Source organism: Lactuca sativa, chromosome 1 (assembly GCF_002870075.4).
Source record: "Lactuca sativa cultivar Salinas chromosome 1, Lsat_Salinas_v11, whole genome shotgun sequence".
Classification (NCBI taxonomy): domain Eukaryota; kingdom Viridiplantae; phylum Streptophyta; class Magnoliopsida; order Asterales; family Asteraceae; genus Lactuca; species Lactuca sativa.
In genome coordinates, this window is record NC_056623.2 from 8,014,666 (window position 1) to 8,039,227 (window position 24,562).

The 24,562-nt window shown below is 33.3% G+C and overlaps 3 protein-coding genes across 6 annotated transcripts; 1 reads left to right on the forward strand and 2 right to left on the reverse strand.

Annotated features, from left to right (window-relative positions):
* Nucleotides 1-2,667: 2,667 nt before the first annotated feature.
* LOC111906502 (uncharacterized) lies at nucleotides 2,668-6,986 on the reverse strand. Of its 2 annotated transcripts, none has more exons than XM_023902264.2 (13): nucleotides 6,749-6,986; nucleotides 6,503-6,568; nucleotides 6,263-6,328; nucleotides 6,050-6,125; nucleotides 5,748-5,825; nucleotides 5,534-5,631; nucleotides 4,290-4,363; nucleotides 3,951-4,029; nucleotides 3,603-3,760; nucleotides 3,464-3,506; nucleotides 3,304-3,369; nucleotides 3,139-3,216; nucleotides 2,668-3,036 (listed from the first exon to the last, which is right to left on the reverse strand). In XM_023902264.2, the coding sequence occupies exons 1-13, from the start codon at nucleotides 6,845-6,847 to the stop codon at nucleotides 2,953-2,955; spliced, it is 1,065 nt and encodes a 354-aa protein (XP_023758032.1). In that variant the 5' UTR covers nucleotides 6,848-6,986; the 3' UTR covers nucleotides 2,668-2,952. The 2 variants fall into 2 exon arrangements, with proteins under 2 accessions (XP_023758032.1, XP_023758033.1); XM_023902265.3 differs by having other exon boundaries at nucleotides 6,487-6,568; nucleotides 6,749-6,888.
* A 7,874-nt stretch (nucleotides 6,987-14,860) lies between these two features.
* On the forward strand, nucleotides 14,861-15,397 carry LOC111906504 (uncharacterized). Of its 2 annotated transcripts, none has more exons than XR_002855230.3 (2): nucleotides 14,861-15,075; nucleotides 15,198-15,397. XR_002855230.3 is itself a non-coding variant. In XM_052768449.1 (2 exons), exons 1-2 carry the CDS (start codon nucleotides 14,863-14,865, stop codon nucleotides 15,268-15,270), a joined length of 303 nt encoding a protein of 100 aa, XP_052624409.1. In that variant the 5' UTR covers nucleotides 14,861-14,862; the 3' UTR covers nucleotides 15,271-15,397. The 2 variants fall into 2 exon arrangements, 1 of the variants encoding a protein (XP_052624409.1); XM_052768449.1 differs by having other exon boundaries at nucleotides 15,181-15,397.
* A 338-nt stretch (nucleotides 15,398-15,735) lies between these two features.
* On the reverse strand, nucleotides 15,736-19,636 carry LOC111906503 (tubby-like F-box protein 8). 2 transcript variants are annotated; one of them, XM_023902266.3, is made up of 5 exons: nucleotides 19,479-19,636; nucleotides 17,911-18,247; nucleotides 17,221-17,308; nucleotides 16,836-16,968; nucleotides 15,736-16,558 (listed from the first exon to the last, which is right to left on the reverse strand). In XM_023902266.3, the coding sequence occupies exons 2-5, from the start codon at nucleotides 18,235-18,237 to the stop codon at nucleotides 15,808-15,810; spliced, it is 1,299 nt and encodes a 432-aa protein (XP_023758034.1). In that variant the 5' UTR covers nucleotides 18,238-18,247; nucleotides 19,479-19,636; the 3' UTR covers nucleotides 15,736-15,807. The 2 variants fall into 2 exon arrangements, with proteins under 2 accessions (XP_023758034.1, XP_023758036.1); XM_023902268.3 differs by having other exon boundaries at nucleotides 19,312-19,611.
* Between the last annotated feature and the right edge of the window lie 4,926 nt (nucleotides 19,637-24,562).

Genomic DNA, 24,562 nt, shown 5'->3' on the forward strand with positions numbered 1-24,562 from the left:
GTAAAATGTGTTTGATTATTCAAAAAATCTACGGGTTGTGGGAAGATTTGGATATATGTTGATTTAGCTGAAAAGGGTATGTGTTTGATTATTCAAAACCATTTGGGTTATAGAGTGGATTTAGATCGAATTTTGAAATTTGTTAAACGGGTTTGGATCAAGGTCAATTCGCTCCAAACCCACCTCATTTTCAGGTCAACAGAGAACAAAATTCTTAGAACTATCTCAACAATGTCCCCTAGGAGCAAGTTCTGACATTCATGTTAGATCAATGTGTGTGAAGAGATGGTTTCTCCTAGATGGAGAACCATCTTGGTGGGAAGAGTGTGTGTGTGTGTGTGTGTGTGTATATATATATATATATATATATATATATATATATATATATATATATATATATATATATATATATATATATATATATATTGGAGGCTCGTATTTGAGAATGAGAGATCGTCCTCATGGAGGAGGATGTGTTCCATTTATAAATCTAGGTCAATGGACAGTTATGTTAGGCTTAGGCTAGCCCAGTTCAGGCCCAACTAGTCCTAAAGTGTACACAACCCAGCCTCTTAAGCGCACATAACCTAGCCCTTGACTTGCTACGCCTAAACTGGGTTGGCCCAAGACCTAACCATCTCCTCATACACATTGATTTAACTTGATCGTCAAATTTTGCTCCCTAATTACAGTCCATGAGGCGGTCTAATGGTTTTGTTCTCTGATGGCAGCTAGGAATCAAGTCAGGAACTCACTAACGACATCTACTTTAGATTTGAAATCCATATTTGACACCAAGACCTGATGACTCGGTTCCATGTCACATTAGTGTGTCTTATGACTACTTGCACTTAGCATAAAGAACCCAATATTACCATAACGAGTAAAGAACTTTGGTTTTTGTCTATATTCAGATAACCATGTTTTTTCGTACACAATTGAGCACTAAACTTGTTTAACATGTTCATAATATGGTAATATCACCGTTAATAACCGGTCATTATCCTAATTGAACATGTCGGACAAGTTTAATGATCAAATGTGTACGAAAAAAATATGATTACCTAAATGTGGATAAAAACCAAAATATGTTACCCTTCTAGGTCATTAACCATTTTTTCATTTTTTTTTGTAATTCTCTTTGATATGTCATACCCAATGCACATGTGAAATTGATAACAAAATTACATGTAGATGAAAAAAAGTTTATTGTTTGGTTCTGCATGGATCTTCCTCTTATATATATATATATATATATATATATATATATATATATATATATATATATCAAGGTTCTAAATAACGTAAGGCGTGACTTGGCGGCAATGTCAAGCCTTAAGTTTTTCCGAGCCTTGGCGAGTCACAGCGTTTGTAAGGCGACAAATTTTTATATAATTAATATTTTCATATGTATTTTCAACTATTATTCATTTTTATACACATATATGAGTTAAAGCGGTGTTTTGGCAAAGCTTGGCGGCAGGTGCAAGCCTTGGAACTATGGCAAGCTTTTCAGAACCTTGATATATATATATATATATATATATATATATATATATATATATATATATATATATATATATATATATATATATATATATATATATATATATATATATATATATGTGTGTGTGTGTGTGTGTATTTTAAATAGCACAATGACATGTGAGCTACTCCCTCCAAAGTCTCATCCCATGTTTTCTGATCATGTCACTCTAAGAATATATCACTAAAATACAAAAAACATATAAAACAAATATCTATAATGGATTAAAATACATGTTTTAAATATTGTTAAAACGACTATTAATTGAATTTTAAACAATGACTTAAGAAAATATTAAAAGTACAAAGATAAATCAAAATGATTCTGACACGACAAATATAAAAATAGATAGACGTAATGTTTTATTCTTTTACTACTCTTCCAAAAAAATAATAAATACAAAAATACTTACAATGATTTTAAATACAACATAATATAATTTAAAATAATTTAAAATGTCATATGATTGCTCGAAGTATCATTTAAAAATAAATGTAATATTGGTCCAGGACATAGAAGCCATGATAACGATGTATGAACTTTTTTATATATTAGTTCACAAATGTGTAAATCATAACAATGACGTGAGAACTACTTTCCAAACCCAAAATTATTTTCAATTTTTTATTCTTAAATGGCTAATATTTGTAAAACTATTGTATCAATGGTATTATTTCAGTTAGAGTTTGACTTATAAAATGATCACTACGTTACATTATCAACAGGGTAATAAATCGACTATTTTGCATTGCTTTAATCAAAACTACTATGAGAACAAAGTGTTTGTAACTAAAATAAACATATACTAAGAGCATGTTTCACAATGAATTTCTTAAAAGTTTCGAGAGCTTTTATCAGCTTTTATGAAGTTACACAGCTTCCAAAATTTTACAGCTGTTTTTGTCGAACAATAAACACAAATAAAATACAGAGCTTCAAGTTTCAAACTAACAAGCAAACATATGCTTAGGTGGATGCTATCAGTGATTGTGTCACCATGTGACACAGCTTACGCAATCCAAGAAAGTCTTTATTGTATGTGTTGACAATTCTTGTTTACCCAGCCCCCAAAAGGATAATTTTTGAAGACTAAATCAAGGGTCTCTTTGGAAACAAGTAAATTACATTCTAGAAATTCTCTTTATTACATTTAAATTACCTTTTCACCATTTATAGCATACACAATTTGACCATGTAATTTGGAAAATCAAAGATTTCTTGAAATTCTTTCTAGAAATCTATTAGACATTGAAGTTATCAATACATGTTGCTTAGGCCTATTTTTCTTTGTCTTGTTTAGTGCTATCGATATAAAGTGCCAATAAAAAAATATATTTTTTTTTTAAAAAAAAATCTTAAGAAAATGACAAATAGGTTGTAGGAAAAAAAAAAAATGGGACAAAAATTTATGATTCTTTCCCCTCAACTACATCAGCTATAAAAATGCTGCCTGAATCACACCATCCTCCCAAAACATCCTTGCTCCGACACTGCACAGATTAAGTCATGTTCCATTAAGTAAAAAATAAACAATAACATTTTTTTTTTATTTAGTGGGTCCCTATAAAGAGAATGTGAGAAAATAATATTACCTTACTAAACCCAAGCCAATTGGAATCTCCTCTAAATGAAAATGCTTTCTTGTTTTCCTTCCACTCTCCACAAAACACCTTCAACATTGCTCATATTAGTTTAAAAGGATATAAGGCCACGTGTCACAAACCTATAAATTTATTTTTTAAAGTTGAAGTAATCACCTCATAATCAACTCCTTGTATGTAGACATAATTAGGGTCAACCGAAGAGAAAGAAATCCCAGTGATCTGAAAACAAAAAAAAAAAATAAAATAAAATAAATTTATGAATGTTGAAGAAATAAATTTGTTAATAAGCTTTTGATGAAAATTGAAAAGGGACCTCGTATTTTGAGCAGTTGACCCATCTTGCTACAGCTGCCCATCTACAGTAGTAAAAATAAGATGCTATAAAATATAAATAATAAAAAAAAAAAAATGAAAAATGAAAGTACGTTGCTATTTCTTGCATTTAACCAGACCTGCGAGGATCATAGACGGTCATGGTACGATCAGATCCGCCAACTGCAATGTTACCGGTCGAGGAGTTGCAAACCGTATATAAAATATCTCCAACAGAACCACAAATCCGTTGTACACAACCACCTTTTTCATTTACTCTAAGGTCCCATATTGACAGCTGGCATTACATAATAAACATTGATTATGAATTAAGGTTAAATGCAAGAAATAGCAATTTAGTTTCATTCATTTTGCTATAATATACAAATAGATTACAACTACATTGCTACTTCTTGCATTAATTAGCAATATAAATTATCATTAAAACTCCGGACCACACACAAAAAAAAAAAAAAAAAGTAGCTTACCTGGCAGCCTTCTGTAACAGCCAATACTGAAGTTTCATTTCCAGTTTGTAAAAAGTCAACTGCAGTAGGGTACCACAATCTGCAATAAAGGGTGCAATGCAATGGGGCCAGTTAATTTACTTTCTTATTTACATTTTGTGGGCCCGAGAGATTATTTTTCAATCTACCCCTGGAATAAAGGTTGGTTGGTATTTTAACTAAAGTAAATATTTTTTTTATGTAGCATGCATCAAAGTGCAACAAAAGAGAAAAAGGGTATTAAAGAAAAGGAAAAATACACGACATATAAATTATTATTTAAAAACTGAGGAAGAACCCAAATAAATATAAAATACTTACGTACGAAAAGTGCGAAGATGAAGATCTTGGTCAAATACATCAATAGTTTTGCCAAAGCTATGTGCCACAGCAGTCTGAAACATTAACCTATGTTCATTAGTCATGCATCATGCATCAAGCATCATGCATATGCATGTCTTTTTTTTTCTTTATCAAGTGTTGTCTGGATATATGATGTGTGTCAATGAACAAATATTGTTTCTTTTTCGGGTTTAATGAACAGTCTGAATGACAGTAAATGACCATTTAATCCTTCTATAAGTATATGGAATTAGTGCTAAATCTAAAAATGACGCCCATTTGATAGTTGTTCTGAATGTATATCTAAATGGTGAAAAAACTATAACTTTATGAAATACCTAAGAAAAAACTTTGATATAATTATTGATGTACATTCTTAAAGATTTGATATAAATAATAAATGTGACTTAGAAAATTTTAAGTTTTGGAAACTACATGATAAATTTACTGATACATGAATGAAGTCAAGTTATGTAACAGGAATCATTGACCATGTAAGACAATCATGAGGATTCAGAAAAACCTAAGGTCAAGGTCTTACACATGAATTTGCAATGTAATAAATAATTCAAGTGTCTTTTAATTTGATAGAGAATTATAAATTTATTAAATACTTAAATAAAAAAAACGTTTGACATAAATAATGATATATATCAAATGAGTCAAGGGTAAAACATAAAATATTCACTGAATGTTAATGCCAAAATGTTTCCCTATTACACACAGCTTGTCAGGTTTTCAATTCACCGACTTCAATATATCAAATGAGTCAAAAGGTAAGACTTAGAATACTCAATGTAGAAAGTCACCACTTCAAACATGCTGCTTGCATGATGAATATGATGACTATTGACTTTGACTTTAAAATATAAGATTATTCATCTACGAGTGGAAAGAAGTAAGAGTCTTTATAATGGCAATTATTGAGTAGGAATCAACTGAACAGAATGCTTTGATTGTTATACTACAAGTGGAAAGTAGAAAGATTTCATTAAGTCATATTAGTTGGCATACAATGAATTCCCAAGTCAATATGTGCCTTCATTCTTATTGGTCAACAACCTAGAAGACTAACCAGCCTATAAGTGGTCTAAGATTTTCTGTGTTTGACTTTTAGTCAAATGATAAATAGGCCATTGAGAGAAGCAGTTAATTGAGTAAAAGACTTGACTATGTTAAATTCCATGAAAGATCAAAATAATTTTGACTAATTAGACATGTACCGTTGACCATTGACTTGGACTAAAGCAAAGCCCTGCCCACCCACCTTCTCCAACTCCAAAATCCTGAGGTGATACTGAAAACGTAAGCCTTTCCACATCTGAAAATGTAGAAAAACAAAAGGTTAAGAAAATTAGATAAATTTAGTGACATGAATGTTAAGAAAGTTAAACAATTCAATAGCAAAAATATAAAAAAGAACAAAAAAAATGGTACCTTTACCATCAGTGCCCAATCTGGAAACTATGAGATGTCCATATGAGTCAACACTTCCCAATATTAAGCAGTCAGAGCCTACAGATGTTGGATCACATAATATGATAAATATTACACACAGTGAAATTAAACATTAACATTTAGGCGCCACATTAAAAATAAATTAGACTAAATTACATTATTGTCCCTTGGTATTTCAAAAATTATGGATTGTGTCTCAATAATGAAATCAAACATTAGCTTGCAAAATGAGTAAAAAATGATCAATAATTCACATAAATTAACAATTACATGACACGTACTCTCAGTTTCATTCAATACTATCGTCTGAATTTCTGACCGATGAGGGCAACGATTCACCATAGCAGACTCCACAACCTTCCAAAATTAAGATTTCATACAACACATCAATACAGATTAATCAAACATTCAAAGTAACACCAATTTAAAGGTGGGGCTAATGCAAAATGGAAATTGGACTACTTGAATAACAACAAGACCCTGTCAAAGCTTACCTGAGTTTGTTCAGGTATAAGGAGGCTATCCTTTCCTTTATCAACTAAAGAATCTCCCAAAGAGACCTATAAAAAATAAATAAATAAATAAACTTGCATGTGAGAAAATAGCAAATATGGCATCCATTTCAATCTTTGGGCAAGAATTTGTATATGTTGCCTAATACCAGCCCTAATGCATAAACCAAATGCCAACTTCAAGTAAGTAAATAAGGAAAGCAAACCGGAGGAAGAGAAAACCAGAATTCTGTAGATATGGCAGCCGGAAGCAACATAAATCCAGCAAGAAGCTCCGTCGTCACTAACCTGAGCATGATAAATTTAAATTAGCAAAAAAAACGGCTTATAATGCAGGTGTTAGAGCTTTAACTACTATATCGGACCAAGAAGACATGAAATTACATACTAAGTCTCATTTGAACAGAGATAGATGTAAGAACTAGAAATATATATATGAGAATAGTGGAATCGAGACATATAAATTACATGAAGGGAAAGGCGATTGGATTGAAGATTGGCAGGAGATGGGTACTCTATCAGTCTCGACGGAACCACTGCTTTCTTTAGACTTCGAGCCTCCAACATCTCTACTTTAATCTTAAAATCTTCTGGTTTTCGCCGGCGGCAAAGCAACAGGAAGAAGGCTTGTGCACAGAATTCTTCCCTCTTTTTCACAATTTAATTTGGGATGTTCATTGCCCCACCAGAAGCTTTCCGTATTTCTACACTGGCCACCAAAAACTTTCCATCTTTCCAATTTGGCCACCAATCATCTTATTAGCTAGTTCCAAACTCCGAACACGGTTGGAACCAAAACCGAAAAAGCCCAAAGCAAGACCCATGGACCGAAATATCTAATAATAAATTAAAAATCGATTATTTAATAAATAAATTATAAAAATACTAGAAATTATCTCTAGTCATCCGAACAACGATAAGAAACGCAACGAGTTTTGTTTCCAGGATCATTCTAAGGAACTTTAAGCTCATTCAAATACATTTTTAACTCAACATCCATTGAAACCGAATGGTTCCTTAAACGTTTATGAAATCATATAAAAACTCGTTAGACCGGTGGGAGAGACTATAGTCTCTATCACACCACCTTTGCCACATCATCACAAACACTGCCCTTCCACCACGGTTTGGGTGCGATGGAGGCCGCACTGTAATACTTTAAGGGAGCGTTCATCTGTTTTATTTTCCAAACATTGACTGTTGTGAACGGTTAAAATTTTAATTTTTTTTTTCTTTTTCTTTCTTGAAATTTACCAGATTTTTATTTTAAGTCTCTCAAGTCTTATAATTTTTTAACCAAACTAAATCAAAAATACTTCATATTTTACCATCTTTTTATTTCTAAAACCTTTGAAAATACCATTCTTCAAAAAACGTTATGCTTAATGTTTTTAATATCTAGTTTATTTCAAGTTTTTTAATCGTTTGATGTGTGTTTTTTTAACTTGTAGACTTAATATTTCTAGTTTGTTTTTAAGTTATGCAATGTAACTGTATTTTTATTTTTAATTAATAAAATATCATCTTTTTTTTAAAAAAATATTAAAAAAAAAACTCAAATTTGGCACCACTCTTAGGTGTGGCAACAAATCACACTTTTGTGATGAAAACACACATGGTGCCTATGGCGGTGTGGTTTTACGAGGGAGTGTGGCACCACTCCATCAAACCTTATCAACATCACAAGCCGATACTTCATATTTTTTCTTTTTGAAACAGACCATAATTTTGAATTTTTCTTTGTATGTTATAAATAAAAGCTCTATTTTCTTTTCAACCTCCTGAGCATGGATGTTGTCTTCAATTGTATTGTTGAATTTAATATCGAATTTTCTTCCGTTACCTTGTACGAGAACATCTTCTTAAAGACATATGTCGCAAATTGTGATTTAAATTGTTGATCAACAACACCATGATGGTACATGTAATCGTTGAGCTTGTCAAATGGACTACAATACTTGTCATAATTCGATTGCATTTCTAGACGTATGCGACAAAAGTCCTGTTTTGTTGACCAATCTCTTATATTTTAGTTGACATCTAAAAAAATTTGTAAAAACACATGGGCCAAATGTTTTGATGTTGATGATACAATATTTGTTTTTGTCTTGAATTTCAAGAAACCCCACCATGTCTTTTATGACATCAAAATTTGAGTGCTTTGGAACTCTATCTGGATCACGTGTATGTAAAATACCTACAAAAAACATAAAACTTATTAATAAATAAAAGAATAATAATCAAAGTTTTTTTTAAATCAAAATTTATTACCTTGAACTTCATATTTGACAAACGCTTCTCTTTGTTATAAGGCGGTTTTCAACAACTCGTAAGTGGAATTACATCTCGTAGGACAATCACTGCACAAAACTTCTTCAATTCTAATCCACATTCTTTCATACATATTTTAGACTTTGTATTTCTTTTGGTAGATTATTTTATGTATCTCTAACGACTTTGTGCCCACATTTCATATGATAGTTGTGTCTTTTTAATCCACCTTTTACAATAAGGTTCAAGATATAAGCAATGCACTTTATGTGGAAATATTGTCCACCATCATTCGAGTTAGGTGATTTTCATTACAAGGATAAATGTAACTTTATACCATTTTGATAGATATATAGAACGAACAAAATGTTCAAAAATCGTCACAAAGAACAAATTTGAAACTCATTGTAGTTCGAAACATTCTAAGAGTTTTGAAGTACCTTTTGTCAATTAAAATAGTTTCGAACTAAAACATGTTTAAACTCAACAAGATCAAAATTTACCAAGTTTCAAACTTGGTTGTTATTTATGACATTGTAAAAAATCAAGTCATTTTGTTATAAGATATTTACAAAAAAAATGGTTGTTTTTTTATTATTAGTGATAAAAAAATGATATTGATTGGTTATTGTTAGACTTTGCAAAAACGTTTGTGTCGTGCCAAGTTTGTATCTTGGTGAAAGTTAAATAGGTTTAAAAAGTTTTACCCTAATCTTATCCGTTTAATTTTTGTGTCGTATAATTTCAACATATCTAGTTAAAGTTAAATAGGTTGAATGCACTTACCCAAATGTGTTTATTTTATGTCGAGAGGTTATGGATTCAAGATTTAGATCTTGAAAACATGATATGTGTGGAAGTACTTATCTTCATATTCATGTTGTTTCGATATGTGTTTATCTCACTTATCTTCATATTTATATTGTTTAGATATGTGTTTATCTCTTTTTCAAATTAGTCGTTATTTTTAGCTTATTATATAAACAATTGTAATTGTTTTTCTTTCCTGATGAATGAAAATAATAGCGTAACACTTCCATAATTCTTTTCTATCAAATTTCACATGGCCGAAATTACCTAATCCATGACACGCTCTGTTGATGCGTCTTCAACAAAGACACCCATTGATATCATGTCTCCCTTCTTCCTCACTCCTATTGATCATCTAGGCCAAAATTCAGTTGGAGAAAACTTACTCCATGATGGAAATTACAGTAATTGGCAAAACTAGATGACAAATGCATTGTTTTTCAAAAACAAGATGGATTTCGTTGATGGCACAATGTCGATGCCAAAAGAAGATTATGATGAGCTGATGAATAGGAGGAGATGCAACACAATAGTTCAAGGATGGCTGGTGAGTTCAATGGAGAAAGAGATCAAGAGCAGTGTCAAGTATGCAACCATTACATGTGACATTTGGGTGGATCTTGAAGAATGTTTTGGAAAAGAAAATGCCCCCAGAGCATACGAACTGAGAAGAACCGTCACCACCATACAACAAGGAGATATGTACATATTTGCATACTACACAAAACTTAGGAGTGTATGGGATGAAATACAATCTTTAAGTCTTACACCCTCTTGTGTTTGTAGAGGCTGCAAGTGTGACGTCGACAAGGAGTTCATGATGATTCGATAAAAATAAAGGTTATACGACTTTCTAATGGGATTGAACGATGAATATAGGGTTGTCAAGACACAAATATTGAGTTCTACTCTTTTACCAGCTCTTGGCATTGCTACCATCTAGTCAGCCAAGATAGACAACAAAGAATTGTTGGGATGAATCGACATTCTGCTGGCGAAGCAGCAGCCTTCCAAACTTCTAGAAAAGTTGGTCCTAAACCCCAAAGAAAAGAGATCTCGCAAAACTCAACCAATAAAAAGAATAAAGATCTTTGGTGCACGAATTGCCAGAAATCTGGTCACACCATGGATGTTTGCTTTGAAATTATTGGCTATCCAGAGTGATGGAACCCAAAACAGGCCAAACCCCAAGGCAACAAGCAAAAAACACCATCAAAGGCTGCCACTGCAATAGCCGATAGCAGTGTTGCACTGGGGATAACAAAAGATGAATATGAAGTCCTTCTCAGATTGTTGTGGGCTAATCAAGTGACAAAAAACAACAAAAGGGCTTCTCTCACCGCCAACATGACAGGTAAAATCACTAAAGCTAATAATTCTTGGATTATAGATTATGGGACTAGTGATCGTGTTACACATCGGGAAAATTGATTAGAAAATGTTAAAACCAAAAGTGATTATACAGCAGCGACTATCCCCAATGGTGAGACATTGGATGTTAAAAGGGTTGGTGATATACATTTGTCTAAAGGTTTTAGTCTCAAGGATGTTTTAAGTGTGTCAAATTTTAAATACAACTTATTGTCGGTCAGTAAGATTATTACATGAGATCTAAATTGCTCTTTAGCTTTCCAGACAAATGTTTTGTACAAGACTTACCTTCGAAGAACCTGATTAGGATGGGTAGAGAAAGGGATGGTATATACTACCTTGAACCATTCAAACAAAACGAAGTGGTCATAGCAGTATGGACTAAAACTGAAATATGGCATAAGAGATTAGGACATACTTATGATGGAGTCCTTAAGAAGATCCAACATTTAGAAAATATAAACACTAGTAGTCATTTTTTTTATTCATGTATTCGTACAAAACAAAGTAGATTACCTTTTCCCATAAGCTTTGCTAAAACTTTTAGTTGGTTTGACTTAATTCATGTTGATATTTGGGGTTGTTATAGACATGCTTCTATTCATGGTGCACATTATTTATTGTCTATCGTTGATGATTTTAGTCGTGGTGTTTGGGTATATCTTATAAAAACTAAATATGAAGCAGCATATTTTTTAGTTATGTTTTATAAGATGGTGGAAACCCAATTTGGAAAACGGGTGAACTGATAATGGATCTGAGTTTAGATCTCAACACATGTTAGACTTTTATATGAAGCATGGAATCTTGCTTGAAATATTTTGCCCGTACACGCCACAACAGAACGGAGTTGTCAAGAGAAAACATCGACATTTTCTTGAAATGGCTAGAGCTCTCCGGTTCCAAGCTTCTCTTCCAATCGAGTTTTAGGGCGAGTGTGTTTCCACGACAACATATGTAATAAACAAACTACTGACACCAGTTTTAAATAACAAAACTCCTCATGAAATATTGTTAGGAAAAGAACCCACTTACAGTCAATTTCGAGTTTTTGGATGCTTAGCTTACGCTCATGACAATGTTGATAAGGAAAATAAGTTCCAAGAAAGAGGGAGAGCATGTGTATTTCTTGGATATCCTAATGGAAAAAGGGGTACAAGTTATGATTCGAAGAATCATAGAATGTATAACTCGCGTGATGTAACCTTTGTTGAAAACATTTTCCCTTTTGGAGAAAATTACAATAATAATGCAAATACTAACGATAAAACTTTTTGTTGATGCCATGACTGGTGCAAAAGTTTTTGTTGAAAATTTTGTTCCACAGGTTCAAACTAGCAAAGAACCAAGGGAGAATAACATTTAGACCAACAACAATCGCTCTCAATGAGAAGTAACACCGGATGATAGGAGCGAAACTGGAGAAACTCCACCAAGAAACGAACCACCAGTTGATCGTCACCATAACGAGGGTTTACGTCAAAGTACCCTCCATAGAACCATGTCAAAATAGTTTGATGGTTTTGTTACTGATCTACCTCCTTCCCTCGATCTTACAGCGAAGAAACATGTGCATTGTGGCTTCTAGAAAGACTTTGAGACCTTTTCCCATCTCGCAATATGTGAGCTATGAGAAGTTATCCAAATCACACCATGCTTTTCTGACTACCAAAGTATGGAGAGAAGCAATGAAGAAGGAAATTGAGGCCTTGGAAGAAAAGAACACTTGGGTCTTAACACATCTTCCAAAAGGGAAGAATGGTATCGATTCAAAGTGGGTTTATAAGATTAAATATAAACCCAATGGAGAGATAGAAAGATTTAAAGCTCGTCTTGTAGCCAAAGGATATACCCAGATCGAAGGCATTGATTTTCAAGAGACCTTTGCTCCAGTGGAAAAACTTGTTACCATAAGATGTGTCTTAGCCATTGCAGCGAAGAAACAATGGAAAGTTTACTAGCTTGATGTTAACAACGCATTTTTACATGGTGACTTAGAAGAAGTCTACATGAAAGTGCCACAAGGATTTTTGAAAAAGGAAGAAGACCATGTTTGTAAGTTACAAAAGTCCATTTATGGTTTAAAACAAGCCTTAAGGAATTGGTATCAAAATTTACCAAGGCCCTTATTAGCGATAATTTCCAACAATCAAAGGTTGATCATTCTATGTTCGTTTTCAAAAATGGAATGTTACATGTCATTGCCCTCATCTATGTCGATGGTGTCCTTCTTATGGGGAAATGATGCTCATTAAACTGATCAAGTGAATATTAACTTGCAAAATTAGTTCAACATAAAAGATTTGGGCCCACTCAAGTATTTCTTGGGAATTGAAGTTGCTAGGTCTTCAAAGGGTTTTGTGATCAACCAAAGAAAATACACTTTAGACATTCTTTAAGATTGCCATATTCAAGATTGTCGGCTTAGTGACTTCCCCATGGAACAAAATCTTCGACTGATGAAAGAAGATGATACACCAGAAGTTGACGAATCAAAATATAGAAGATTGGTTGGTTGTTTACTCTATCTCACGGTTACCAGCCCTAATATTGCTTTTAGTGTTAACCAACTGAATTGGTATATAAGCAAAGCCTAGACGGTCCCACATGGATGCAGCTTTTAGAGTTCTTCGATATTTGAAGACCACTGCAAGACAAGGGTTATTTCTATCATCACAGGGAGACCTGACTCTTATTGTCTATTGTGATGCAATTTGGCTTAGTTGTCATTCAACTAGAAGATCATGTAGGGGTTATTTCATTGATATGGGAGGTTCTCCTGTCTCATGGAGAACAAAGAAGCAGAGTGTAGTAGCTAGGTCGTCAGTTGAAGCTGAGTATAAAGCTATGGTGAACACTATTTGTGAGATTCTATGGCTACGTTGGCTTTCATGTGATCTTGGTGCAAAGCATGGTGGTGCCACCACTTTGCTGTGTGATAATAATGTTGCTCGACATATTGCAGCTAACCCAGTCTATCATGAACGTATTAAGCATGTTGAAATGGACTGCTACTTTGTTCGAGAACGAGTTACAAGTGGTGAGATCAAGGTCGTTGCGATAAAGATAGAAAAACAACTGGCTGGCGGGGGGGGGGGGGGGGGGGGGGGGTGGAGTTGTTGTCTATCGTTGGCCTCTATGGTAGAATCAGTCGGGGACCTGAGAGGCGGTGGTGGTGTATTCGGGGGCTCTCTATTTAGTGTTATGCATGGTTCTTTGGTAACCTCTAGTTTGATCAAGGAAACCACAGAAAATGAATCTACTAATGAAGGTTACAGGTTCGGTCAAGAAGAAGAAACTTATAATATCGTAGCCGCTCATTGTTATTTTGGCCGATTGATCTTCCAATATGCTAGTTTCAACAACTCTCGTTCTTTACATTTCTTCCTCATCTTTACCAAGGCTCTTGGAGCAAAACAATTTCATTACTTACGTGGCAAGTTGGGTGTTTGCAATCTGCACAGTCCAACTTAAAAATGAGTATTGGAGTACTTATTTTCATATTCATATTGTTTAGATATCTCTTTATCTCACTTATCTTCATAGTCATATTGTTTAGATATGTGTTCATCTCTTTTTCAAATTACTCATTATCTTTAGCTTATTATATACACAATTGTAATTTTTATTTCCTGATGAATGAAAATAACCTAACTCTTCCATAATTCTTTTCTATCAAATTTCACAATATGTCATGTTAGATTGAAACATTAAACAAGTTAAAAGAGTTTGTGTGTTATCTTCGTCCAAGGTATTGGTAAACTACTAAACTTCATGGCAGTGTAGAGTTGAGTTAAAAGCTGGTGTTGAGAGATGGTTGGTTTTGAAGAAAACCCACAGAAAACCCGGATGGTGGGAGTTGGGTCTTTGCCGGCCATTGAAAAGGACAGAATGTCTGTAGTGTGATAGTATTGCAATCCACCCACTCAAGATAAGTACTTCAAAAGAAAGTGAAAGGTGCGTACCCCACCCAACTCACTCTCTCTCTCTTTCTCTCTCTTTATTATTATTATTATTATTATTATTATTATTATATATATATATATATATATATATATATATATATATATATATATATATATATATATATATATATATATATATATATATATATATTCAACTTTTCCATGATGAAGCTTTTATTGGTTGGGCATGGGGAAGAGCCACCGAAGAGGCACACAGATATACTCCTGTATCTATATCTATATGATGCCTCCATGAAAGACATGCAGCTTCAAGATGTTAATCTGAAGATGCAAAAACCATACACATGCACTTCCATTAACACAAGGTTTCATACAAAGTGCTCACATCTCTCAATCTGTCATCACCATCACTTTAAGGTAAGTAATTCTATCGTCTCCCCTTTTCCATTCCACCATCATTTCTGGTTTTTTGTTATCAACGTTTTTTTTTTAATAATGGTTTATCTTAACTTTTTACAAAAGCAATGGATTGCTTGCAGAAAAAAGCCAAGTACGATTGTTGGAAAAGTCATTCTCATTGTTCTATCGTTGCACACGTTTATCTTGTCTTAAAATTCGCCCGAAATGGTTGTACGATATGTTTTTTTTTAAATCATTCTTTATTGGTATAGATGAGTTATGTACTTGAACAACTGTATAATATCATATTTTCAATATAGTATATATTAAACGATCAAAATACAATTACAAATCAAGGTACCAAGCTGTTCTTGATTAATTGCAAATACAAGAAGCAGCTCTTCCTATATCATTTGAGCAATTTTTTTATTATATACAAGATATAGCAACGTACTTCCATTTATTTATGTATTATACCACTTTACTTTCAACTCTTCCATTTATTTCTGCATTAAGTCATTGTACTTTGAAAAAGTCAAAAAGATATTCTTTAAATACAAGATATTATGCTCTCAATTTATAGGAGCATAACTTGTTTCGGATTTGGATGAAACTGCTATAATTTAAAAAGATTTTTCAAAGTACAATATTGTAGTAGGAAGAAATGAAAATAGGGTGTTATAATAAGCAAATCAATGAAAACACTTTGCATTAACCCTCAATAACAACAAGAAAAGTCAAATTATTCCATTATTCACAAGCCAATTTAGTATCAAAGCTGCTCAAGCATATGGCGAAAGCTTGAAAGGCAGATAAAGGATACCGATAATCCATAGTAAATATGTCCTTTCCAACTTTACCAAATTGCAAAATCACCTTATCATGTGATGATTGTGACTGAGCTTGGGCAGTTTGTGGCGGTGTTGCCTCATCCACCACCACCGGAGGAGCGGCAGTGGTGGTGGTGGCAGCGATGAGCTGGAAGTTCTTCACGGAAGCAACCGTTACCCTTCCTTTAAAATTTAGACACCAACATTGCAACTGTTCATGCCACCTTGGCTGTTTGTTCTTTAGAATCAAAGGCATGTTCTTCATTTGTTCTCCATTTTGTACCTCATTTGTGCCCATGATATCGGAAAATCGGGAGCTACTGAATTCGCTTAAACTATCGATTGATTTGGAAAACGAGATGCTTCTGAATGAGTCTTTGAAGGAATGTGCCGCCAGGTTAGGGTGGTGGTCGAGGGTGGTGCCGCCAGGTTCCATGGCGGACATGGGTATTGAGTGCATTATGCAGTTCATCCTACGTGGACCCCGTGTCCCCAATACGTTTAGCTCGTATACAATTTGAGCTATGTTGAAGCTTCCGGAAGGAACCTTTGGTGAAACCCTTCTAGAAAAACGGCGGCTTGATCCTAAACGACCCGGTGGGACCACGTTGGCGGTGTTATGTGGCGGTTGGGAGTCATAAATTATGAACTTTGTACCAAGAAAGTTTGATCTGAAAATTAAGAAAATTTTATAAGAAAAAGGAATCACATCCAAAATTAAGACATTGTTTATTTATTTAATGGACTTAATGGGGACTTAATTAATATAATAGAGAAAGTACAGAAAATGAGGAATCGTCAATTAAATCCCTATGTTTTTACAAATTTAACCTCGTTTGCTTTTTCATTCCATTTCCCAAAGTGTGTCGTTATTTTCTTTTATACTCCGTATTTTTTAAAGAGCATTTAATGGGAGAAAAAAAAAAAGAAAACAGGAGTGTAGTGTACCTCACTTTTCCAATGTATCCACGGTTTGACCTCGATATGTTATCAGCATTCAGTGAAATGATGTACTCTGTGCATGTACTTTTCCTACTTCGTTTTGCTGAAAAAAGAAATTTCCCGTTCTCTACCACCAATGCTGCAAATGTAACAAAATTTTTATGTAATCATTATAAAAAGTTAATATTCATTGTGCACAACACGATTATCTCAACTTTGTTGTTATTGAAGGATATTTTTAATCATAGAAAACGCTTATATTGAAAGTTTTTTGGGACCGAGGTTTCAAATCCATATTGCAAGTCAACAAGCTTCAAGAAAACTGAAAATAACATAATTATACACGAAAATATTAAGAAATGTGTAATTATAATAAAGAGTGAAGACTTACCACTGCTTAGGCAAAGATAAAGATAATACGTCGAATTAGATTTATCTCTCTTGATGAAGCATTGAATCGTGGTATCCCGAGGCCCCGGCTATAATATAGTTTAATTGTGTTACAAAACATCAGAAATAATTCAAACATGTGCAAAAAAAAAGTTACAGAAAAATATGTAATAATTAGGACATGTTTGTTACGCATGACTAGACAAGATATAACAAATTGTACTGCTTTTGGTGTCCATTGGAGCGGGACCATAACTAAAATTAATTAAACAAAAATTGCAGTTTTTTGCCCCACCTAAAAAGGTGGTACAAGATGTGACAGTGACCACTCTAGATCTTTTGTCAGTGCAAAAGACGTGAATGCCCTCCTCATCCTCGTCATCAAAGACAGTCATAGAGAGACCACTCCATCTCTCTTGAGGGGATTCATCTCTTTTGTACAAACAAGAGATCGAGAGTGAGGTGGGACAAAAAATTGCAATATTTGTCCCACTGACGTCATATGTCAGTCCTAGAGTCCAATGAATGTCAAATGCAGTACAACCTATTATGTTACGGAACAGAGTCCAATGAATATTAAATGCAGTACATTATGTTCTGTTACAGAGTCCAACGAATGTCAAATGCAGTACGACCTGTTCTGTCATGTCATGTCTTGTCTTGCATAACAAACGAGGTTTTGTGAATCTACCTGCTTTAGAGAGATTGGAAATGTAAGTTTCCCTGAGGACTCAGGGGAGCTAACAATTTCTTTGCACATTTCCCTCCACGACCTACAAACCGCCGCACAGGCAACCACATGCTTGCGAGCAGGCCATGTACACTCGCTTGCTTCCAACCGCTTAATCACATCACGAAGTAATTCGGGTGGTAAACCCTCCCAATGGCTATTGATCACAATACCCGAGTGGTTATCCAATTCATGAACAAAACTTTGTGATTTACTTCTTTCAAAACCACGTCTAGATAAGCTCCCAATCCCATCTCTTATATCGCGAACTATGCTACGAAATGACATCTAATTCAATCTGAAAATTTTAAATTGTGTTGATTATACTTCGTATTCATAATATGAATATATGATAATGGGTGATGATCATGAACAATAAAAGCATACAACTTTATCTTGATAGCTTAGTAACCAAGGAAAAAAGATTTAAAGTGGTGTAAAGATAAAAAGTGAGTAAGATGGGAAGGAAAAAAGCAAAGATAGAAAGAAGATTCCCACGATAAAGAAGCCAACTATCTTTAATTTTTCATCTATTCAACTTTCCCATCTACTAATCTCATTGCAGAATCATAATCCACAGTTTGAGTTTATAATTACGTATATCATTTGTATCAAATGTAACAAATAGCAACGTACTTTCATTTCTTTTCATGGCAACATTATACTTTGAAAAATATACCCAAATACAAAGCAATTTTCACTTATATAATTGGATAAATTGTTTAAAGTATCATGTCTTAATAAGCAAGCAATTGTAGCTTTTTCAATGTACAATGCATTGATAAGAAAAAATAAAGTAAAAGTAAGATGTTGTAATAGGAAGAAATGACAATATGCTGCTAAAAATTACCATCGAATTACAACCAAAGTACAGTTAAAGAAAAAGGGCCTGTGAAAAGTCAGCAGGTGTAGTAAATTCTAAAGAAGATTTAAAAAAGATACAACTTACAGCCCTAAAGCTTTCAATTTTCAGATTATTTATGAATTTCCATGGTCTGATTTGAATCTTTTTCTCAAAATTAAGAGCAAAATTACAGATATAAACTCTACCCACAAGATAAAAATGTTAAATTTCTTTATGGAAAACTGACATAGCACAAACCTTGAGATTTTTATTTCTTTATGGAAAAACTGGTACGTTCCAAATGTAAAATCGACATACATTTGACAGAGTTCAAACCCATAATAATAATTTTCAAGTTACAAAATGAAAGTGGAACTCTTTTCTTGGAATGAAGAATGTACATTCGTTATATACAGCAACAATGTGGCATTCTTTTATAAATATACGAGAGAAGAATAAGAAATAAACACCATGAAATGATAAAACTTTTATCGAACATGAAACGGAAAGATACTCACTTGTTCTATGTGAAATTTTAGGGAAATCTTGAAGAGGAATTTATAAAGAATCTAGGGAGAAAATTGATTAAGCCCTTATGCTCAATGTAAGTTTTTGATGAAGAATGGCAGGAAATGTTGGTGATGAAATTGAAATTAAGGAAGATGAAAGAAAGGGCATAGCAAACCTTGAATTTGTTAGGTAATTTTGAGTGTGATGATGAACAAAGATAGATCCTTGGCTTTATCACGCGGTTTCTCGGTCTAAAACCTCTTATGATTCTCTCTCTCTCTCTAAAGTCTAAAGAGTTTGCCGATTGCTGACCTTATTAAATTCACTTCACGGGCATAACCCACTTGTCAAGGGGTTCTTGGATATTCTTTTTCTTCGGACTCAATTACGTAAACAACCTTGGACTATGTCAGAGATATACTTGTAGTAACGTATTTATTTTTATTATTATTATTATTATTATTTACCGTTTTCATGCATGCTTTGCTTAATTTTTGTTTAAATTTCTACCACCGTTTACACATAAAAATCTACCGCTTGAAAATACTGATGTGAAATTGATTTTGTTTGATTATGCCATCCTCCAAATGTGTAATCACAATAAAAACATTTTAGGCTGTTTTGTGTATGTTATATGTATCTTTTTTTAAACTTGACTAAACTAAAATTGGAATCTATGGTTAGTGAAAAAATTAAAACGATTATTTCGTCAGTTTAGCTTTTTTTCGTATTTTTTATATTTATTTTAATAACCTTTTAATATTAAAAGAAAAGAAAAAAGAATATGACCCATCACATCCCTCACCAACTGGTTCATCTAGGACGGAGTTTGAACAATTAACGTGGGACCGAAAGTATTATGGATTATCAAGTAAATTGTGAGTTATTTTTAAAAGTACTGGTGCATAATTTTGACATTTGAGTAGAATTATATATTCTTTAATATAACTAAGGACTACATTCAAGAACTATCATTGCATTTCCTATTTGGTGAAGATCCAACACACTCCATATACCTATAAGTTACAAGTAGTTGTCACCTCTTTGGCTAAAGTTCAATCAGAGAAAATGATAGTAACTATCAATCTCCATAATCTAAGAAATACTAAAATAAAATAAAAAAAACAAAAAACAATCAAAAATAGTTTGAAAAGCCAATAGAAATGGGAAGGATAAAGTCATACTAGGCTAAAGTCATACTAGGCTGAGAGATAAGAGTAGTGAAATTTGTGTCCAACTTTCTTTGAAACATTACATCAAATACTTGGGATGCATGTTTTGAAACCTATTAATCCAATTTTTTTATATTAACTTGGGAAGAAACCACTAATAGAGATTAAAAACAATTATATCTAAGAAGTTATATTAAACCATTCTAAGTAATAAAAACTAAAATGCACCCATATCTTTAAATTCATCTAAATTTCGTCAAATTTTCATATTCAATGTAGAGAACAATTAGGAATGTAATATCGACATTATAATTGGACCAATTCCATATTCCAAACTACATTCCCTTCAAGAATCACCAACTTACAGCTCCTATATATTCTTACAAAATAAAGAGGAAACGGAGGAACTCAGTAGTCAGGAACAATTTTCATTGCCAGTATAATGTCATCTAAAATCTATAACAATGCGTTTAATAGATTGTGAAAACTGAAATCGAAATTAGTTGATTCCCAAATCACAACAAACAGCAAACAGAGGAACTCAGGAGTCAGAACAATTCATTCAATAGGAAATTAGAAATCAAATATTTGAGATTTATGAATTTTAATTCCTAATTCTACTATTCCAACGGTGAAGGGATGAAGACAGAAACCGAAAGAACTGGAGAAGAAAGAAAAGGAGCATCCGAGCATACCTGATTTTTGGTGATCGGTGGATTGTGGACAACGACACAACTTGGTAAATGGTTAGGTGCATGCGTCCAGCCATTGAGCGAAGTAACGACGTTGGGGGTGGAACTGCCTATGGTTTAAAGGCAATCGATTTTGACTTCTACGTTGACTTCTCACTTCGTTCGGATTATTAGACATATCACGCCCAATTTTGATAATAGCATGCTTATATTTATAAATTTCGAAGTGATATGGGCTGCTTCTAACCCAAATTCCAGAGGGCGTAGCCCCTCCTGGCCCTATAAATGATCCGCCCATGGGTTCATCTCTCTCTCTCTCTCCCCCTACACATGTTTATCTCTTTCACTTTTCTCTTTCATACCTAACACCATCATCGACGACTCCTTCATCCTATAACCCCCTCCACCGTTGGAAACACCACCGTACAAATACATTCGATCTACTAACGATTCAACACCAAAATAATGCCCATCAACACTCAGTCAACAATAATTTTTTTTTGAAAACCTCAATTCTTCATTTTTTTTATTTCTCACAGAGGATCACAATAAAAGGGGGTGAAGCTAGTAATCGATTGATGGAGTTCTTGGGATAAGGAGATAAGCATATACAAACATACAAAGGGAATATCCCTTATTATTCATTTTTTTAGGATACCCACTGATCAATTCAAAAAGGGGAAGAATGGAGAAACAAATCAATCCCCTAAATCACAAATAGGGATTTACTATAAAATGAAGAGGGGGAGAGATAAAGTGGGTGTATATATATATATATATATATATATATATATATATATATATATATAGAGAGAGAGAGAGAGAGAGCTAGGTTCAAGTATTCTAACTAATTATTGTACATCTATCGTATGCTATGAGAATGATAAAGAAAATATGTTGTTTGATAATATAAATACGTTCAATCTTACATAACTATTTTCATTAACACACATTCTCACTCACTAAATCGTCTATAAGGTTTTTATACACTTATTATTATTATTCTCATTTCTGTCAGAATGCTAGAATGTTTTATTGGGTCATATTCTGTCAGAATGAAAATGAGTGAAAAACAATGTGTGAGAACAAAAAAAAATTACGAGAATGCATGAAAATAACAATATTCTTGTAAGGTTGAACGTATTCACATTGCTAATCAACTTATTCTCTTAGTGATTCTCATAGCATACGATAGATATACAATAATTAGTTCGAATAAAATAACCTAAGCCTATATATATATGGGGTCTTAGGGGTAGTGAAAAGAGATATGGGTTATTTTAGGGTTTGGGCAATAGATATGTGATGGGTTTTATAGGTTATAAATATGTGCATGAGGCGGAAAAATAATTAACTCTTAAGTTCACATGCAACCTATTTTGGATATATGTTTTCTCTATTGATAGATATAAACTACGAACATCAAGAACCCTAGTAAACCCTGTGTAATTTCGAAAATACAAAAAGAATTAGTGTTTACATACATTTTGATTATTATAGCAAATAACCAATTCCAAATCCTTGTTCAAAAAACCTTGGAAAACATGCACTAAAAATCTAATGCCTCTAATGGTTTATACACAAACCCTAGTAACAAGAAGACTTGAGGAGAGAGGAGAAGAAAAGGAAATTTTGTTCTTCAAACTTATAGGTAGTTAAGACCATAGAAACAATGAGACAAAGGATCATATTTATAGCTAAGGGATCACAAGGATAAACCCTAATTTGAATTTTAAAATAATAATATTTTAATTTATTCAAATCCTTATCCCTATCAACAATCATGAATATTCCAGAAGCCCTAAAAGGCTCCAAAATATCGTCCAACCCTAGAAACAATCTAGAATTGCCTCTATTGTTTAACTACTGAACAATTACAATTCAACCCTTGCATTTTTAACTAATTCCAATTAATCTCAAAATTAATTCTAATTAATTTCTGATTAATTATTAATTAAACAATGTTATTTCTAATTAATATATTAATCACATAATATAATAAAAAATCATTTATTACCATTTATTAATCATATAATACATCAATAAATCAACCTCTCTCCCTAAAAGTCATTTTACACAATTACTAGTTTTAAGGGCAACCTAAAAAGGACCTTGTTTTCATTTGCAACTTTATACCAATTTAGTTATGACCTTAGACACCTTAATCCAAAAGTATGGTGGTGGTGACGGACGGTATTGGTCTAGTACAATTCCAACGCTCGTCTAGTACAATTCCAATATTGGTGTCAAGGACTCCTTCCATTCCAGCGATTCCAATCATTATGACAACTCCCATGTCTTCTTCGATGGAACCGGATGCACCAGTCGTGTACTTTACATGCTTTCCTACATCATCAACCTTTTCAAATAGAGTGAGTAGAACAATCAGTGATGATGGAGGTGATATCACCTTCAACGAATCCTTTGACACCTATTTGATCAAAAATTAAAACCACGAAAAAATAATGGGGGATGGAAACAAGTTACGATTAAAGAATCAAAAGGACCGGTTAGGATTAAAATCACTAGAGAGAGGGAGAGAGGGAGAGAGAGAGAGAGAGGTATTGGTTGGTGGCGGATGGGATGGGTCCTTTTCTTTTCTTCTTTTTGTTTTTATGTTAAAAAGGTATTTAAATAAATATAAAAATACAAATAAGAAATTAAAAGGGCAAAATAGTCCATTCAACTTTTTCAATGACTAAAAACACAAAAACTATTATAAATTTGGACCATTGGTACACGTTGAAAACTTTTTGGACTCTAACCACACTTTTTTACTAACCACATGGACCAGTTTTGCAGTTTAGTCTTTAAAATTTCATGTTTGAAACCTAAAGCCTAAAATACAAAAATTGGTCCATGTAGTTAGTAAAAAAGTGTAGATGGGTTCCAAAGAGTTTTCAGCTTGCACTAATGGTCCAAAATAGAATAATTTTTATGGTTTTGGTCCCTGAAAAAGTTGAAATGACTATTTTGGCCTTTTAATTTTGAAACGTCCCAAAAAGTTCATTTTTCAATTAATAAAACATTATCCCAAAACATCATCATAAATCTCAAAATGATCAAATGTATCAAAACATCATAAGTTATCATAGTTATCATAAAAATGTGGAACTACATCGTGTGTGCACTGCAATCATCTAGAGCTATTCCCTTTTGCACCAGAAGTACCTAAAACATAAACTGAAAACCGTAAGCACAAAGCTTAGTGAGTTCCCCAAAATACCATATATCATACACAAATAAACACATATTAGGTCCCCGCCCCACATCGAGCCTTGCACGGCATCGAGTCCCACTCGGCCTCGGGCCCTGCTCGACATTGAGCCCCGCTCAGGTTATAGATTTGTCATTCATTAGGCCTCTCCTGACATCGGCCCCCGCCCGGTTCACAT

Bases quoted from the DNA above. Each gene is read 5' to 3' on its own strand.
- LOC111906502 (XM_023902264.2), bottom strand. From the start codon at position 6,847: ATGTTGGAGGCTCGAAGTCTAAAGAAAGCAGTGGTTCCGTCGAGACTG. The intron at 6,126-6,262 runs GTAAGCTTTGAC...TAATTTTGGAAG, and splicing joins TTATACCTGAACAAACTCAG to GTTGTGGAGTCTGCTATGGT. The intron at 3,037-3,138 runs GTAATATTATTT...TAATCTGTGCAG, and splicing joins ATTGGCTTGGGTTTAGTAAG to TGTCGGAGCAAGGATGTTTT.
- LOC111906504 (XM_052768449.1), top strand. From the start codon at position 14,863: ATGAAGCTTTTATTGGTTGGGCATGGGGAAGAGCCACCGAAGAGGCAC. The intron at 15,076-15,180 runs GTAAGTAATTCT...TTTTTACAAAAG, and splicing joins GTCATCACCATCACTTTAAG to CAATGGATTGCTTGCAGAAA.
- LOC111906503 (XM_023902266.3), bottom strand. From the start codon at position 18,237: ATGTCATTTCGTAGCATAGTTCGCGATATAAGAGATGGGATTGGGAGC. The intron at 17,309-17,910 runs GTAGATTCACAA...ACTATATTATAG, and splicing joins TTCCAATCTCTCTAAAGCAG to CCGGGGCCTCGGGATACCAC. The intron at 16,969-17,220 runs GTAAGTCTTCAC...TTACATTTGCAG, and splicing joins TTATCTTTGCCTAAGCAGTG to CATTGGTGGTAGAGAACGGG.